This window comes from Camelina sativa, chromosome 5 (genome assembly GCF_000633955.1).
Source record: "Camelina sativa cultivar DH55 chromosome 5, Cs, whole genome shotgun sequence".
Classification (NCBI taxonomy): Eukaryota; Viridiplantae; Streptophyta; class Magnoliopsida; order Brassicales; family Brassicaceae; genus Camelina; species Camelina sativa.
In genome coordinates this window covers 19,865,603-19,885,783 of record NC_025689.1, presented here as the reverse complement: position 1 = coordinate 19,885,783, position 20,181 = coordinate 19,865,603, and the positions used below count along the sequence as shown (strand labels likewise).

General features: G+C 37.9%; 1 protein-coding gene and 1 pseudogene across 1 annotated transcript; one reads left to right on the top strand and one right to left on the bottom strand.

The window, feature by feature from the left end:
- Window positions 1-7,767, bottom strand: part of LOC104789420 — a 10,704-nt pseudogene extending 2,937 nt beyond the window's left edge.
- LOC104787264 (glutamyl-tRNA reductase 1, chloroplastic) lies at window positions 15,982-18,349 on the top strand. The gene is made up of 3 exons (XM_010512804.1): window positions 15,982-16,369; window positions 16,494-16,735; window positions 16,931-18,349. The coding sequence occupies exons 1-3, from the start codon at window positions 16,108-16,110 to the stop codon at window positions 18,059-18,061; spliced, it is 1,635 nt and encodes a 544-aa protein (XP_010511106.1). The 5' UTR covers window positions 15,982-16,107; the 3' UTR covers window positions 18,062-18,349.

Here is a 20,181-nt window from a genome sequence, read left to right as displayed (position 1 = left end):
TGTCCTGCAAAATCATCAACAGAAGAAACAAGCACTCTACGATAATCTCGTGGCTTGGTTAACTGCAAAACAGTTTTTGTCTCTTTGAAATTCTTGTTGATGATAGGAGGAATTTTTGGAGAAGGAGAGGTGTACCTTTGCCTTACCTGAGGGCTTTGGAGTGTGGATTGATGACTCTTCTGTTTGGGAACAGGTTTCTGTCTTGGAGCTTCAACTTTGGACAAGCTTTGTCTCGGATGTGGAGGGGTGTCGATCGATACCCTCTTGGTGGCATCGATCGACACTGAGCCTGATGCTCGTGTTGCAGAAACTTTTTCAACAGAAAAAGTCTGTCCATCAATAGTAGGAGCCCTCCTCAGCTTATCCATCTCAAAATTCAAACTCAAACCATCCACATTCAGTGCTATGTGTCCCTTCTGCACATCAATGATGGCACCAGCTGTAGCCAAGAAAGATCTTCCTAAGATGAGAGGATCTTTAGGCTCTTGATCATACTTCAGCACCACAAAGTCAGTGGGAATCATTAAGTTGCCAACCTTAACTGGAATATCCTCTAAAACACCTTCAGGAGTTCTTCGGGAGCGATCAGCCAAGATAAGAGAAATCTGAGTTGGCTTGAATTCTGTCATCCCAAGTCTCACAGCAACAGAATGTGGCATCAAGTTGATGCTAGAGCCAAGGTCACAAAGTGAGTGAGAAAACCTTCCTGCTGAGATTGAGCAATCAAGTACAAAGCTTCCAGGATCTGGTAACTTCTTAGCAGTCCTACATTGAATGATTGCACTCACTTCCTTAGAGACAACCACCTCCTGCTTTCTCTCCTTCTTCCTCTGAACAGGCTGGTTCAACAGAATTGCACTAACATCCTTAGTTAGCAAGGCTCCTTCTTCAGGGCTCAAACCATTGGATACCATTCTCTTGACATAGCGTTTGAGTGGTGGTGAAAGCTTTACTGCATCAATCAATGGCATCTCAATCATCACCTTGTCCATCATTGCCTTGCATCTAGCTTCCTCCATCTCTTGCTTAGACTTTCTTGGCTTGGGAAAAGGAACCTTTGGCTTGTAGATCCTCTCAACTGTTGGAACCTGAGATTTTGCAGCTTCTGGTTCCGTCTGAAAGGAGTGTCGACCGACACCCAGGTGGTGTCGATCGATGCCATCATCTGGATCCGACAGATTGGCCGATTTTTCTCCTTGTTCTGCAGAAAAAATTTCACCATCATCTTCATCTCTCACTGATATGGCATTGCAAGCATGTCTGGGGTTTGACTCAGTTCTTGCTGGAAGATAATTCTCTTGCCGTTTTACAGACCCAGCAGTCTGTGCAACTTGAACCTCCAGCTTCTTAACATGAACATTTAATGCTTCTATCTTCCCATTCAGCTCAGTGTAGACATTGTCAATCTTTCCATTGAATGTCACTGTCAGATTCTCTTGTCCTTGTAGAAGCTGCTCAAGCATGGCCTCCATTCTACTCTCTGAAGAATTCTTAGGAGGTGGAGACTGATAAGATGAGTTCCCATATGTCCTTGTATAGCCATTGTTCTGTTGTTGCTGCTGATACTCTGGCTTGGAAGTGTAGCCTGAAGAGTTCCCACTGTAAGGCCTATTGCCTTGCTGATTTCCAAACCGCTGTCCCTGATTCCCATACACATAGTTCACATCCTCCTCTTGGTGTCCTTGATCAGGTTCTGGCTCATATGTCTCAACCTCAGCAGAAAAATGAACAGATTTCTTACCCATAAGGAGATTATGCACTGAATCCAGCTTAGCATTAACAGAAGCTAACTGGTTTGAATCAAATCCTCCATGCAATCTCTTCCTTTCAGCATCTGCTCCCTTAGTGCTATTGCTAGAAGCCAAATTCTCAATCAAAACTTCAGCATCTTCTGGAAATCTTGTCTTGAAGTTCCCATGACTTGCAGCATCCAAAGCTAACTGATACTTCCAGTCACACCCTCTGAAGAAGATACTCAACAGTTGTACCCTTGAAAAACCATGGTGTGGACAATCCCTCTGATAAGCTTTGAATCTCACCCAAGCTGCCTTGAAAGCTTCATCTGGTCTTTGCTTGAAAGTGGATAGCTTGACTCTCAACTCATCTGACATTGCATCATCATAGAAATGGTTGAGGAAAGCCACTTTGACTTGTTGCCAAGATGTCAAAGATCCAGCTGGCAACTGCTTCAACCACTGAGATGCCTCTCCTGCAAGTGAGTATGGGAAGAGCTTGCAGAATATGAAGTCCTCAGTCACTCCATTAGCCTTGATACTGGTCACAAGATCCTCAAAATGCTCAATATGGTCCAGAGGCTTCTCATTGGGCAAAGCAGAGAAAGGTCTCTGCCCAACTAGTTGAAAGTACGCAGGTTTCAACTCAAAATCATTCCTCTGAAAAGGGGGAGGAACAATAGCAGACCGGTTCTCATACACCAGATCAGCCCTATTGTAGTCAGCAATGGTCCTGATCAAGTCCCGGTTTTGCTCATGTCGTCGAACGGGGTTCTGTACGTGGTTGGCAGCTCCACGCACGTCTGCAGGTGGGTGTCGATCGATGCCACCTGGTTGGTGTCGATCGACACCAAGATCCGGATCATCAACGATACCAGCTTGCTGGTTCACGACAGCCTGCTCGTTGACAACAGGTTCAGGAATCACGTTTCCTTCTGCATCAAGCTTTTGGCCATGCTCATTGCGCAAGTGGCCCTCTTGATCCCTCAAAACACCAGCCTCATCACGCATCAGAATGATCGTATTAACCATCTTCAGAGATTTAGCTGCTTTTCTATTCTCACGCTCAAGTTTTCCCAACTCTTGGTTTGACAAATTCACAGTAGGACCAGATTTGTTGCTCCTTGTGTGAGGTCTAGGAGGCATGCACCTGAAACACCAAAGAGAAGAAAAACAAAAACGTGTAAGTAGAAAATAAAAAGAAAAATTTAGACGAAATTAAAAACTTAAATCTAATGGTAGAATAAGAGAGTCCCCGGCAACAGCGCCAAAATTTGATATGCTCAAATTAACCCTAGAGCTACTCTCTCAAATTAAGAGATCAATGCAGTACTTAGGGGTCGAATTCCACAGAGACTCAAGACTACACAATAAATTATAGAGTTTTTCAATTATGCTAAACAGATTAAATTAAATTAAAACAAAAGCAATGCAAAATATTCATATTAAAGACTGTTGTAAATTCAGGAGATCAAAAAGCTAGGCCTAGGGAATTTCTCAGGAAATTATGAAATATTAAATAAATCAATTAATTAGGATTCAAACAATTAAGAACAGATCTAGAATTCTAAACACTTTTGTAAATTAAATCAGTTCTCACTGCAAATAATATCTAAATTTAAAACCAGAAAATCTAAATCTCTTTGTAAAATTCTAGGTAATAAATCAGCAATAAAATCAGGTTTAGATTGCTCACAAAATTATTAAATCAAATCTCTTTGCAAGAAATAATTTTGCTCATCAAAAGGTTTTATCAGGAAAATCAATTATATTCTCATATCAATTTATTTTCCTAAGGTATTAATTCTAGATGGCCAATCAAGGATTAATATGAAGAACAACCTAAGATGAAGATCTAGATAGATAAAGAATCCTAAATAAACAGATCTAATAATTCATAAAATCCCTGTGAAAAACCCTAAACCTAACAAGCAAATTACTCAGACATAATCAATGAAGAACAAGACATAATTCTGAATAATATGCAATTGAATTTAAAAGAGTAAGGAAGGAGTTCAAGAAATTCTTCTCTCAAAGCAGATCTCTCTCTCCAATAGCTCTCAAAAATCTCTCAGGGTTGCAGAAAAAATAAAACTTGGTAGAATAAAACTTAAGGGTTTTGAAAACCTAAAAACTATATATATATGTCCTAAAACACGTCAGGGACTAGTCTTGCAAATATGGAAAACTTTGGGGCAGATTTGTAAAACTTCCAAATTTGGCTCTCTCGTCGGTGTGGACTGGGTGTCGATCGATGCTAAGGCAGTGTCGATCGACACCATCTCCTCTGATCGATTCCAAGTTGATTTCTTGCGGATTATTGCTCCAAACTGATCCAAATTGCTCCATTTCGCTCCTTTCATGCTAAAAACCTGTAAAGACTCAAAAACAATCTAGAAAACAAATCAAAAGACTCTAAAAGACTCCTTATATCATGGTTAAAAACCACAAAAACCATGATATATCATCAATAAAATACTTAAGCCAAAAAAACTAACTCCTTAAATGCGTTAATGCATGCCCAATAAAATTTTTTGTACTTTGGTAGATCTAGCGCAATGAATATTGCTTTTGGTTTTTTAAATTCATCATAATCATCTTCGTCAAAACCACTGGGACGAAGTTGTTGAAAACTTTGTCGTTGAAATTCTCTATACCCAGCAATGGTGTTTTGTATAGTTGTTTCAAATGATTGTCGCCTACGATTTTCTCTTGAACCACTTCCAATAGAAACTAGGAAGCTTCGCCCAGATTTTTGTAAGCTACTCCCACGTCTACCAGTCGACTGCAGATTTAGTCTACTTCATTGTTGGCTTCTAGGAGCGGAATGTTGTAAGGTTTCATTGTCATCAATAGTAACAAGATACACTTCTTCTTCTTCTTCTTCTTCTTCTTCTTGCATCTCAAGAACTTGTGCTTGTGGTTCATCATCACTATCGGCTTCTGAGTCATAATGATCCTCATCACCATCTCCATGCTCGTTAAGCAATTGTTCTCTTCTTTGACGAACCGAGTGTTCAGATTATGATTGAACATCATGTAATGCGAGACATCATTTTATCACGTCCCAAAACTCAGGCTGTTTTCGGTTTAAGTTTTTCTTATTAATTTGCAGCCTTAAAATTAAAGTGAATTAATTTTAAAACCTAAATTTTATCAAGTTTTATCACAATCTGAACCTAAATTTTAAAACCTAAATTTTATCAGAATCAACCGTAATCCCAGTTTTCTGCATAAGAACATTCCATCTTTTGTAATTTCTTTGAATTCATCATGTTTGTTTTTGAAGAAACCATAAGTTATATCCATGTTGAACGCTTGATTGAACTTTCTAATATATTACTCTCTACCGATCGTAGTAGGATTCTTAAAAGTGTAATTAGATATGGCAATTGTTTTGTCAAACAATTGAATTGTACTTGTCTTTGTTCTACATATGTCGTTTACACAATATTAATTATTATATAAAATTATATAGTAATTTCGAAAAAAGAAAAACATATATTTACCCGAACTGTTGTCTCTATTGGAGGAGTTAAATTTTGTTTGGATTAGTAGAAGTTCCTCTTCTTGAAGGATTTGTGTTCCGTCGACGATTAGATGACATATCTACGTTAAATATAATAAATCAATTATGATGAATCCAATATAATTAAAAAATAATAACAGTAGTAAACATTACTACAAGAGCAAATATAAATATATATTATAATTAACAAGAGTAACAATTTGCATGAGGAAATTAGTAATTTTTTGTTAATATTTCTAAACTAAATTTTTGAATATTTTTAAACTAAATTTTTAAAAATAAAATTCTGAAAATAACTAAGTTGATTTTGTACATAGTACTGTTTTAAATTAAATATTTTTAAAACACTATATGTAGTAAATATATGTATCTATTTAAAAGTTAATAAAATATATAACCTACTACTACTATAATAAATTTTTAAATTGCAAAACATAAATTAATAAATATTGAAGAGTTGTTGTGATTTTTTAGATATGCTGCACAGATACATCTGTATATATATATATATATATAGCTTATTTAAATATAAAAAATTAGAAAAATGATTATTCACCGTGAATTTCTAATGGACCGCTGTATAACACATTTCTCTTGTATTGAAACGCGGTCCTCTGTCAATCTTGTCACAAAATTCGCAATTTTTTTTTTGAAAAAAAGTCAATTTGTTGTAAAAGTCTTGATTGGTGACTTTAGTATATTTTTGATTTTTTTTTGAAAAACGCCAATTTGTTCTAAAAATCTTGATTGATGACTTTAGGTTGTGAATGAAAACATCATAAAAGCGGTTTTGGAAGGTGTTTCTGTGAAAACCGCATAAAGTCACCATTCATGCAAAAAAATATTAATTTAAGTTTTTCAAAAAAAAAAATAGTGATTCGCAGTTTTACCTAACAGTTTTTGTCTTGGACCACCTTTATAATCAACCATGCCTTTTATCCAGCGGATTTGAAACTGCAACAGTACTACAATGTTTTTTTAATAATTTTTAATACTGATATGCTTTCTCTCTTCTTTTTTTTGGCAAAACAAATATACAAAAAAACATTCTTCTTCTCTTCTTTCTCTATTAAATTATAAATAACCAAAATGTTAGTAACTTATGAATAATAGTTTTAGCTGGGAATAAAAAATATTTACATAAGAAGCTAAATTTTAATTTAAATAAATCTAGATAATTATTGTTCTCAATATTTTTTAATTAACGCAAAAGATATAGATGTTTACAATTATATTAATTTTTTATATTTTTACTAATCTACTCATACAAATATAGATATTTTTTTGTCAACCATTGGGCCACAACTTGCCGGCCCATTAGCCAAATCCCTACATTCGTAAGGAGCGGGACTCGATCCCTGATGTGATGGTGTCTTCTACAAATGGACTTACCTTCTGCCACTGCACTAAGGTCACTTCACCAATCATCGATCACGACAAATATTATAGTAACAATATATATATATATATATATATAACTTTGTTATGAACCGCAATTATTCTTTTCACCAATCAAAAATTGTTGTGTATCACTAAATCGGTATAAACCGCATTTGTCCCACAAATATATTTCTTCCACATGAACCGCAATTAAACCGTACCGCACTATCAATTTTTTTGTCCCCCACAATAAAATACGCTTTTACCATTTGGATCTTAGCATCTTTTTGAAAAACGCAACTCAAAAACCATTTTTAATGGTTACCATAATTGGCCTATAACTAAACTTAAAGTTATCAAAATAAAATATATTTTTTGGTCACTATACACATTTCAAGACTAAAAGTAATGTTTCCAGTCCATAGAAGGTTGACCTGGAGATCTACAAAGTTTTAACTTTAAAATAACATTACATCCTGGTTCATTATCTTCCCAATAATCTTGAACCACGTACAGACCATCATAGACATAATGCTTTCCTCTACTGTCCGACCTCTTCAACCCACTTATGACCCTCACTGGAGATTTTAACCTCATGCTGTTGACTAGAGCCAAATTTCCCATAACCATTTTCTGGTCGTGAAATACTTTTTGATCATTGCCCATAATGTTACCTCCTTCGCCAGAGTAGATGGGGACATCTGACTGGAATTTGTCGTTGTAGTCACTACCTTCTGATGCTACAATGCTCGTATCTAACACTTTATCTCTTTTATGCATATAATCAATCCCACGAGCAATGTTCAAATCAAGACCAACAAGACTGATTTCCATTTTATACTGAAACTCATCCCCAACATGGACTCCGGGCACTTGTCCAATCATTCTTGTACCATTGACTTTCTTACCCGACTCCAAGAGAACATCCCTTGTGTCATGATGAACACTAGTCGTGGCAGTTGATTTGCCTCGTCTTGCAGCCTTATCCTGAGCCAGCTCTTCAAACACAATTTTGAAAATTTGCAGGGTTTTCAGAACCTTCTCATGTGGGCTAAGAACATGTGTATCCAGAGGGAGTTTTGGATTGAATTCTCTTCGATCTTCTGCAACAGTACTGGATCCCATTTCTTGCCAAAATCATAAGGAAACAAAAGAGTTTCAACAAACTATGCATCAAACACACAACAAAACAGAACGAAAACGAAATATATGAGATGAATGATTATAAAGCAGAGTTGGAGAAAACTGAAAGCATATTATAGACGGATAAGTGTAAATCTAATAGGATTAGGATTTATAGTTTAAATCTCAATTTGATAAGGCTTAGGAACCTATTAATTAGGCCTGTGTTCGTATCTCTTGTCTTGTATAAATACTTGTGTGAGGTCATTATTCAACACAAGTCAGTTTGATAACCAATTCTACATGGTATCAGAGCTTATATCTAGTAAACCTTCTTAAATTTTCTTTTTTTTTTCTTGTTTCTTGCGTGTCAAGTAAACGATGTCAGGGGTAGAAGATGGTTCTTCTGCAATCAAATCTCCGGCTGCAGTGCAGCAACCACACACTGTGGTAGTTTCGCCGTATCTACTGTCAAGTTCAGACAATCCAGGTGTTATGATCTCGTCTTTCATGTTGACATGTGATAATTATAATAAATGGTCAACCGACATGGTGAACACACTTGAAGCCAAGCGTAAACAGGCTTCATCAATGATTCAATCTGCAAACCATCTCCAGGTGATCCAAATTTTGAGAATTAGACAGCCGTGAACTCATTGATTGTTGGCTGAATATGTTCTTCAATTAAACCGAAGGTGAAATCCACAGTGATTTTCATCTTTGATCCTCATCAGTTGTGGAAGGATTTGAAAGAACGCTTTTCTGTGGGTAATAAAGTTCGTATTCATCAACTCAAAGCTCAACTCGCAGCATGTCGTCAGGATTGTCAACAAATACTTGAATACTATGGTCGCTTAAGTAAACTTTAAGAAAAATACCAAATTTAGAAACCAATAAAATCATGTACATGTGGGTTGTGTACTTGTGGTGCTACTCTCGAATCACATAAGAAATGGGAGGAAGAGAAGATTCATCAGTTTGTGTTAGGTCTTGATGAATCTCGCTTTGGAGGTATCTATACAAACATTATCGCAATGGATCGTTTGTCGTCTATTGGAGAAGTTTACTCGCGTATAATCAGGAAAGAATAGAGGTTGGCTTCTTCTCTTATTCATGAGCAGCAGCGTGAATCCATTGGCTTCTTAACTCAATGTGACACTTCTGAACAAACATCTTCGGGTTGTAGAGAGTCTTCGTTCGAAGTCACTGTGTATCTTGGCAGATCAAATACGACATATCCGACCATACCTAGAACATCAATAATCAAGATGTCAGGTTCCAAGACATGTTCCCAGTGTGGATGACCGGGTCATGAGCGTCGTGATTGTTGGGAGGTTGTTGGTTTCCCAGACTGGTGGATGGAGCGTGGTCGTGGTAGAGGTACTGGAAGAGGTGATGGACGGGGAAGAGGACTAGTAACTGCAGCTAATCCACTTTTCTAAAATTCACACCAGAACAATTGAGGGTGCGTTAACAAATGGTTAGCGAACATTCGAATACCAAGAGTACTGATAAATTGTCTGGTAAGAAAGATCTTGGTAATGTCATTCTTGATACAGGAGTTTCCCATCATATGAATGGAAATCTAACTCTCTTACACAACGTTAAGAATGTAACGCCTTGTTCTATTGGCTTTGCGAATGGGAGTAAAACCTTCGTTGTTGTTACATCCGTGAACTGGAATCCTGGTTTGGGATGTGCATCAATCAATGCAGGTGTTGCATCGGACGATGCAAGGTTGATTTTTGCAAGGCAACTTAAGTTAAATGCGTGTTTTGGTTGCCTTTTGGGTTAGGAAACCCTTAAGTAGAGTATAAAAGGGGTTTTTGTCGTCTTGTGACCGAGTTTTAGCCATTTTTGAGAGAAAGAAAAGTGAGAAGCTATTCTTGATGATTTTGGGAGATTTATGGCTGCTTTAGGAGAGATCTGTAGCTGGGATCGTTGTAGGAGCTTGCTAGGAGTGTAGATCCGTCTGTTTAGAGTCAGATTCTTCTTTGGCAAAGGTGAGTGCATGACCATGGCTTATCTAAGCTTGAGATTTCTCTGCTTTTCGTGTTTATGTGTTATGTGGTTGATTCCTTGGCTTGTTAGAGTGTTGATTAGTCACTTGGGGCTTTGAAAGGCTTCTTTATGGCATTGGATCGTGTTTTGGTGGTTTAGGAACGAAGATCTGGTGAGGATCTTTGGGGAAGACGATGCTCGGCATGTGTGTCGACCGATGCAGTGCATCGGTTGATGTAATGCGAGGACGGCGCAATTGACCTAGGAGCGTCACTCGATGCCATGTTGAGGTGTCGATCGATGCAATTAGGGATTTTGTGAAATGTCAAGCATGCATTGGTCGATGCAGAGTTTGTGTCGGTCGATGCACGTGAGTCTTGTATTGCTCGATGCAGGCATGCGTCAGTCGATGCAACCCCAGTTGGTTTCGGTCGATGCATGGGTTGGTGTTGGTCGATGCAGATGTCATGGTTTGTTTGTTGATTTTTGTTTGATGGTTAGCGTATCTCAATTGCTTGTGTGTATAGCCCAGTATATGGGAGGATTGTCTCACTGAGTGTTTTTACAATACTCACGCATCTCATATGTGTTGTGGTGCAGGTAAATAGGAAGCGTGATCGTGAAATTAAGGCGATGAAACAAAGAAATTGTGTTGCTATGTTTACTGAGATATTGTGTGTTTTCCAGGACCGTTCTTTGAGGACTTTGATTGGAAGATGTGAAGAGTGTCATGGGGTTTCCTACTTTACGGGTGTGGTTTCAGCAAAGATACAAAGCATGACTACTAGTTCCAGCAACAAGTTATGGCATCAGCGGTTGGGGAATAAGTCGTTTTCAGTTTTATCGGTTTTACAAATGTGTTCTAGTTCTTCAAAATATGCTAGCTCAAGTGCGTGTGATGTTTGTTTTCGAGCTAAGCAGACTAGGGAGGTTTTTTCAAAAAAATTCAATAAAGCAACCGAGTGTTTTTCTTTAATTCATTATAACGTATGGGATCCTTGTCGAGTTCCTTCTTCATGTGGTGTGGTTTACTTTCTAACTATTGTTGACGATTACTCTAGAGCTCTCTGGACATATCTTCTGCTTGCAAAGTCTGAAGTTCGAAGTGTATTGACTAATTTCATTATATATGCAAAAAACAGTTTGGTAAACAAGTAAAAATTGTTAGAAGTGACAATGGAACAGAGTTTATGTGCCTTTCTTCATATTTTTGTCAACAAGCATTCTTCACCAAACTTCATGTGTTGGGACTCCGTAGCAAAATGGCAGGGTTGAAAGAAAACATAGGCACATCTTTAATGTTGTGCAGGCCTTGATGTTTCAAGCAAGTTTACCTATCCGGTTTTGGGGAGAGGCTGTCCCTACGGCTGCATATCTCATTAATCGCACGCCTTCTTCTATTCAGAATGGTCGTTCTCCTTATGAACTACTTCATGGGTGTTGTAACGCCTTATGTGTCAAACAGTTCTGACAATCACTTCCTGGAGCCTGGAGGTCACCCATCCTAAGACTACTCTAGCTCAACCACGCTTAATTCTGGAGTTCTCTCAAGATCCTTAACCAAAAAGATAAGTGCACTTTGGTGACATAGGTGGCCAAATCAATTCTTTTAAACCTCTCTGCATGTCCCTGAAATCAGGGTGTCACGGTGTAAGCCATCGTAAGCACAGTTACGCGTATTTGGATCAGCGTGTTATGTTCACCGTGTAAGGCATGATAGAGACAAGTTTGGTGAACAAAGTCTTCTTTGTATAATTGTTGGTTATCCATTTGGAACAAAGGGATGGAAGGTTTTTGACATTGACAAGAATGAATTTCTAATCTCTCGTGATGTTGTCTTCCAGGAAGATGTCTTCCCATTGCTTCAGATCAAGTGAGTTCTGCTCCTCCTGCACCTGTCAAGTAGCCCCTGAAGAAGATTGGCTTCCTTACACGCATGTGTTGGACAGGGGGAGTTCGCTAAGCCCTACTATTTACAGTCCAGTTGGGCCTCTAGTTGCAGTTCCTTTTGTTCCTCCACCTAACTCATCAAGCGAGTTTGTTCCGCTGCAAGAGCGTGATGTTCTCTCACCGGTTGTGGAACTAGTGATTCCGCTATCACCACCTGCAGTTTTGCCGTTGCCTACAGATTCTTCACCAGCTTCTGCAGTTACATCTTCCGTGCCTGATATTGTCTCAAAACATGTTGTTTCTTCGTCTGTACCGGTTCGTCGTAGTGAGCAAAAACATCATGAACCAGGTTATCTTCAAGACTATGTGACACATAATGCTGTTTTTTTATAAAACCCCATCATGCTCTGCTCTCTTCTACATCTGAGTCTTCTACTACGGTCCAAGGTACGTGTTTCTCTCTGCTAACAGAGTGTCTTCCTGATGAATTGTTTACTCCAGCTCACCGTGTTTATTTGGCTACTATCACAACATCTGTGGAATCTAAACATTTTAAAGAAGTTGTTCGAATTAAAGTGTGGAATGATGCAATGGTAAAAGAGGTGGATGCTCTTGAGTTTAAGAGAACATGGGATGTAGTCGATCTTCCTGACAACAAAGTTTCCCTTGGGAGTCAATGGGTTTATAAAACTAAATACAATGCAGATGGGTCTCTTAAACGATACAAGGCTCGTCTTGTTGTTCTTGGTAATAATCAAGTTGAAGGTGTTGATTATAACAAGACTTTTGCCCCTGTTGTTGAAATGACTACAGTTCGTACTTTGCTTTGCTTTGTTGCGGCTGAGCAGTGGGAGGTCTATCAAATGGATGTTAATAATGCTTTTCTACATGGATACTTGGAGGAATAAGTTTCTATGAAGCTTCCTCCTGGCTTTCGTCATTCTCATCTCGGCAAGGTTTGTTGTCTAAGAAAGGCTTTGTATGGCCTTAAACAAGCTCCACGGTGTTGGTTCAAGAAGTTCTCTGATGCTCTACTTCGCTTTGATTTTGTTCAGTCCTATGAAGATTATTTACTCTTCTCTTACTCTAAAGTTGACGTTGAGACAAAAAAAAAAGTTGACATTGAGATTCGTGTCTTAGTATATGTTGATGACATTCTCATTTGTGGGAATAACGGTTAGATGCTTCAAAAGTTTAAGGACTATTTGTGTCGTTGCTTCTCTATGAAGGACTTGGGAAACCTAAAGTATTTTCTTGGTATAGAGGTTTGCAGAGGACCGGAAGGGACATTTCTCTCACAACGTAAGTATGTCATGGATATTGTTTCATATTGTGGTCATCTTGTTACCACGCCTGTTGCAACGCCGCTGGAACATAATCATCGCCTTGCTACTAACGATGGTCATGTTCTTGATGATCCACAGCCATATCATCGGTTGATAGGCCGTTTAATCTATCTCACCTATACACTACCAGATTTAAGATATTATGTGCATGTTTTGTTGCAGTTCATGAAAGTCCCCCGTGAGGCTCATTAGGCTGCTGCTGTTCGTGTGGTTAGTTTTTTGCATGGCACCTTGGGTCAGGGTATCTTGCTTAACGCTGATTCGGATCTTACTCTTACTATTTATTGTGATTCTGATTGGCAGCCATGTCCTTTGACAAGACGTTCACTAAGTGCTTATGTTGTTTTGCTTGGAGGTTTGCCTATTGTGTGAAAAACAAAGAAACAAAACACAGTATCTCACTCTTCCGCTGAAGCAGAGTATCGAGCTATGGCTGTTGGACTTTGAGAGATAAAGTGGCCTCGTATGTTGTTGAGAGGATTGGGTGTCAAACAGTCCAAGCCAGCTTGTTTCTTATGTGATAGTAAGGCTGCAAATCACATTGCCGCGAATCCAGTTTTCCATGAGTGCACCAAGCATATCGAGTCCGATTGTCACGTTGTCTGTTACGCAGTCCGCAACGGTATCATCATCACATAACACGTTTGTACAACAGAGCAACTTGCCGATGTTTTAACTAAAGCTCTTGGTCGAGTTCAGTTCGATCACATAATGTCCAAGTTGGGCGTTCATTCTCTTCCCGCTCCAACATGAGGGGAAGTATAGACGGATAAGTGTAAATCTATTAGGAGTAGGATTTATAGTTTAAATCTCAATGTGATAAGGCTTAGGAACCTATTGTTTAGGCCTGTGTTCTTATCTCTTGTCTTGTGTAAATACTCGTGTGAGGTCACTAATCAACACAAGTCAGTTTGATAACCAATTATATATATATATATATATATATATATATATATATATATATATATATCATTGACTGACTTGCTAAGCTCCTTTGATTCTGAACTATTTTTACCATATAGCATATCAAAGCATAGACCAGCAAACTTTATTTTGTTCCTCGGATCAAACACACTAGCTACGATCATCATCTTATTTATTTTCTGCAATCCACCCCACTAATTATCAAACTTATCTCTCATAGCCTTTGCCTTTGACCTGAGCTTCTCATCAAAATTAGTGCTCAATGCTAATAGATTCTTTTGTATGGTTACAATCTCATTGTAACACTTATAAGAGCAGACGATAGATGATGCTGAAACCACTAAGGTTGAGTTGTAGAAGATGATCAAAAACCTTACTTACCTTTCTATTTCTTCCCGAACAATACTTGGGTTCACCCCTAGGGGTGAACCTCTCCATTCACCCCCTAATAAAATAAGGCAATAAAATCTTTATACATTATTATAAAATTAAAAAACTTAAACCGCACTTTAATAAACCCAAACCGACATATATAAAATCTAAACCCTAACCATCTCATTTGTGAACCCAAACCGTATATAATTTCGTTCTACTTATAAAATCTAAACCCTAACCATCTTATTTGTGAACCCAAACCGACATATAATTTCGTTCTAATTGTGAAATCTAAACCCTAACATCTCATTTGTGAACCCAAACCGACATATTATTTTGTTCTACTTGTAAAATCTAAACCCTAACTATCTCATTTGTGAACCCAAACCGACATATAATTTCGTTCTAATTGTAAAATCTAAACCCTAACCACCTCATTTGTAAACCCAAACCGACATATAATTTCGTTTTAATTGTAAAATCTAAACCCTAACCACTTCATTTGTAAACCCAAACCGACATAATTTTATTCTAAGTTTAAAAATCTAAACCAAGCCAATATTTAACTTTCCTTAATTAAAAGTATACAGAATTTGTTTCCTTAATTTGGTTTGCTTTTTAATTTAATTTTAATTTATTTTTGAAATAAAATATTAGATGGAAGATTCTGATTGGCTGAGAGAAGAGGGGGTGAATGGAGAGGTTCACCCCTAGGGGTGAACCTAAGTATTTTTCTTTCTTCCCAATCTTCTTTAGTTGGTGGTCCACTCTTCGTTTTTCTATCAACAACTTCACAAACCGACCTGAATTTCAACGCTCTTGTTAAATTCAGAAAAGTTGAATTCCAGTCTAGTTAACATTAGATAATTACATGTTAAGCAACTACTCAACCATAAGTTAATTGTAGAGATAATTTTAAGGTCATATATAATTTAATATACTTCTCGAATTCATTATATCCATAGGCTGATGCATTTATAATGATCAAAATGTACAACATTAAACTATTAAAACGATCATGGTTATCTTTAAAACAAATGAAGCATAAAAAAACATCCGATTTAATTTTGAAACAAAAAAAAAATCTAATTAGATATGTTTAAAAAATGGGTTAATTTTACTTATAACTTTAAGCTCACTTATTTTGATATACTTCTCATATTATAATCAATATATCCATAGGCTTATGCAATAAAATTGTTCAAATACAAACCATCAAAATGCTAAACCAAAAAGTTATGATTCTTATTATTTTTTCATGAAACAATATTTAATTATTTTCAAGAACTTTTCATATTTTCTCTCATACAGTTCTCCTAAATCTACATAGATTCCTTTCAGATATCCGGATAATTCGTATGCACACAAATTATCCCAATTTTTTTTTTTTATAAATAATAATAATTTCACAATAGATCTCATAGATGTCACAAGTCTACTAGGAAACAAATTATAAAATAATTATATGTTGCCGTGTAAGAAGAAATGCCACCAAATAAGCAAAAACAAGTGTGGATAAAACGTGTTCACCACCCGCCAATCAAATTTCATCAAAATCTCAATCTTTCTCATTACACATATCTCTAGATTACCAACCAATCAAAATCCATAATTTCCGGTTTACTAAACCGGTTTTGACTCGATTTGATTCAGCCTCAAATCATATTCACAATCACAACGATCTCCTTCTTCCACATCACACAACCCCATCTCTCTCTCTCTCTCTCTCTATCTCTCTCTCTGTCTCTGCCTCTCGATTCCTTGATCTCTCTCTTTTGGGTTTTGAGAGATTGAGATTTGGGTTTCAATGGCGGTCTCAAGTGCTTTCGTTGGTTGTCCAAAGCTTGAGACTTTATTGAATCACCACACTCTATCTTCTTCTTTGTCTTCTTCGTCTTCGTCATCTGTTTCACAGACGACATTGGGACTTAATGGGGTTCGTTCTCTTCCGAGGAACAATAGAACCAGGAGAGGTTTGATTCAGAGAGCTCGTTGTGAGCTTGATTCTGCTGCGTCTAATGCAGCTATCATCTCTGCCCTTGAACAGCTCAAGAACTCTGCAGCTGATAGTATGAGTTTCTCTTTCTTAGCCACTTAAAGTTTGAATCTTTTTTGGTTCAGTTTCAATTTTTTTTTTTTTTATCTGAAAGCAACCTATTTTAAGTGATGTGAATGCAATTTTGTGGTTGTTAGGGTATACAAAGGAAAGAAGCAGTATTGTTGTGATTGGACTAAGTATTCACACAGCTCCTGTGGAGATGCGTGAGAAGCTTGCTATACCAGAAGCTGAATGGCCAAGAGCTATTGCTGAACTGTGCGGTTTGAATCATATCGAAGAAGCTGCTGTGCTTAGTACCTGTAACCGTATGGAGATTTATGTTTTGGCTTTGTCTCAGCATCGTGGAGTGAAAGAAGTTACTGAATGGATGTCAAAGGTGTGACTTCTTTTACCCTATAGTGTTCTTCTTTATGGTACTTTGGACTTTGGAGTGTAACTAATGCTTTGGAACATGTTAGTGTAGTAGTACTGAATTGGAATTGGAATTTAGCGTTGTCTACTTTAGATTGATCTGTTCATATACTATAGTGCTTGTCATGGCTGTGTTAACAGATTCTAATTCTTTTGTCAGACGAGTGGGATCCCTGTTTCGGAGATTTGTCAACACCGTTTTCTGTTGTACAACAAGGATGCTACACAGCATATATTTGAAGTCTCTGCTGGTCTTGACTCTCTTGTACTAGGAGAAGGTCAGATCCTTGCACAGGTGAAGCAAGTTGTTAAAGTTGGTCAAGGAGTGAATGGCTTTGGGTGGAATATCAGTGGGCTGTTTAAGCATGCGATAACTGTAGGGAAGCGTGTCAGGACAGAGACAAACATTGCTTCTGGTGGGGTTTCGGTTAGCTCAGCTGCTGTGGAACTTGCTCTGATGAAGCTTCCGCAATCTTCACAAGCATCCGCTAGGATGTGTGTGATTGGGGCAGGAAAAATGGGGAAGCTTGTAATAAAGCATTTGATGGCCAAGGGTTGTGCTAAAGTGGTGGTGGTCAACAGAAGTGAAGAGAGAGTTTCAGCTATACGTGAGGAGATGCCTGGTATTGAGATTATATATCGACCTCTTGATGAGATGCTAGCTTGTGCTGCAGAAGCGGATGTTGTGTTTACCAGCACAGCCTCTGAGACGCCATTGTTCTTAAAGGAGCACGTAGAGAATCTTCCTCAAGCTTGTCCTGAAGTTGGAGGACTGAGGCTTTTTGTTGACATCTCTGTTCCGAGAAATGTTGGGTCTTGTGTTGGTGAAGTAGAAACCGCACGGGTTTACAATGTGGACGATCTCAAAGAAGTTGTTGCTGCCAACAAAGAAGACAGGTTGAGGAAAGCAATGGAAGCTCAAACCATAATCACAGAAGAATCCACACAGTTTGAAGCATGGAGGGATTCGTTGGAGACAGTTCCAACGATCAAGAAGTTAAGAGCTTATGCAGAGAGAATCAGAGTGGCGGAGCTCGAGAAGTGCATGTCCAAAATGGGAGATGACCTCAACAAGAAAACTACTAGAGCGGTTGATGACTTAAGCCGAGGTATCGTCAATAGGTTCTTACATGGTCCGATGCAACATTTGAGATGTGACGGGAGCGACAGTAGAACACTGAGCGAGACCCTTGAGAATATGCATGCTTTGAACAGGATGTATGGGCTTGAGAAAGACATTTTGGAAGAGAAGATTAAGGCAATGGTGGGACAACAACAACAACAAAAGTAAAAGAGGATGTTCATCTCTTTTGACAGACAAGATTAGCTTCCGCAAACCTCCCCAAGTAAATTGCATAGATCCTAAAGCCATGGATCTATTTGATTCATTTAATTTTATGTGCAAGAGACTAACATTTCTACCGTCAAGTGTAAGTGTTGTGAAGCTAAAGCGAGCTTGTTGCTTCAGAGACACTCGGGAGTGTAATGGTATTGATCCAAAAGTGCCGTTACATATTTGTAATAATGTATAAAACTTTGATTCGTGTGGTATACAGAAATGTTTTTATCCATCGTCTTATCTTGCTTGTGATGTTGCTTTGTTGACGGGCCTTCTATGCCAAGAATTTGATTCGTTTGAGATTCAATCAACGTATTGATGATCCAAATCTCACACTTATATTATATAATATCACGTAAAAGAAAATATCATACTGTATGATTTAACCGATAAAAACAATCATTCTATCCGTCTTGTTTTCAGAAATAAAATTACTCTGATTCATGTTACAACAATCTTATCAATACTTTTCGGACAAACCTGGTTTAATTGTTAAAAGAAGAAAGAATTACTCAAATGTTATCCAAAAGTTGGTTTATTACTCAAATCTATAAATCTTTTGAAAATTACTAGAATGTTTAGTGCCCTGGGTGTAATTACAATTTACCCTTGGGTTTTATTTTCCGAATTTGAGTAAAAAAAAAAAAAAAAATACACATCAACAAATTAAAATACACATCAGATATGAATTAACACGTCATTAAGCAGTTTTTTTAAGATCCACAGTTTTGTTTTCTCTCGTTTATATCAAAGAGAGGGAAAGTGAATAGTTTTAACTATTCACAAACCGCGAGAAAAAAAAATTATCGAAACTCTCGTCTCTCGTCGCCGGCGATACTGTCATTGTCCACTCTCTTGCCGTCAATCTCCCGCCGTCATCTCTCGCCGTCATCTCTCACTGTCATCTCTCACCGTCTTTCTTCGTCGTCGCACTCTCTTTCTTCAATTGGCTCTCTCTCTCTCTTCGTCTTCTTCGTCTTCTTCGTCTTCGTCTATCCGGTATGTGTCGACTGTTTAGTTTCGAGTTTTCCGGCTGAATGTGGGTTTTTCGATGATTTACCGCTGATTGTCGCCGTTGTTAATGACGGCTGATTTGTTAGATCTATTCGATTCGATGGCTGATTTACTTTTTGTTTTATGTTGCGGCTCAGTTATTTTAGGGTTTATGGCTGATTTGTTAGATTTATTCGATTCGATGGCTGATTTACTGTTTGTTTTATTTTGCTGACGGATGAGTTGTGACTGAGATATTTTGTGCTTTAGATCTGAGTTATGTGTTTGTGGCTGAGTTATGTTATGCTTTGTGTATGAGTTTGTTTTATGTTATGGCTGATTCATTTTATGATTTACTTATGAACTATAACAGATGTCGATGGTGATTATTTCTTCTGAAGAACAAGCAAGGGATTACCCCCCAAGACTATACGCTAAAATAGAGTCTAGAGATATAAACACAAATTTCAGGATGAAAGAATTCCCTCAGATTAGGGAATCAATAGGACTGGATGCGTGGGAAGAAACGAAGAAAGTACCTATTGGAATAATCTCTAAGCTAGTTGATAGCCAATTCGTCTGGTCTGGTAAGGTTGTTCATTTCCTACTATGTAACCAGTTAAGGGTACATAAGAAGGAGCTTTGGTTTGTGGTCGGCGGTCAACCTATCAGGTTTGGGTTGAATGAGTTTCATTTTCTGACGGGGTTAAACATAGACCCAATGCCTACTGAACGGTTTGAACTTGAAGAGGAACACAAAGATTTCTTCAGACTTTTGAAAGTGCCTGGTGGGGCAGGTCCAACGCTACTTGAACTCAGGGAAGCATTAAGAGTGTGCCGGGGATGGGTTAACCTTGATCATCGTAAATGGTTGGGGCTGTTGCTTCTTCAACACATTGGACTTTATGGTTTGCATCATAACTCTAGAATTCCATATGAAAGTGCCAAAAGAGTTTTTGATGATGAAGCAATGAAGACGTATCCGTGGGGTCGGTCAGCATTTGAAGCTCTTGTTGATTCCATAAAGATGTTGAACCCTACGGGAAAGACGTACTCCCTCAGTGGGTTTACACCCGTGT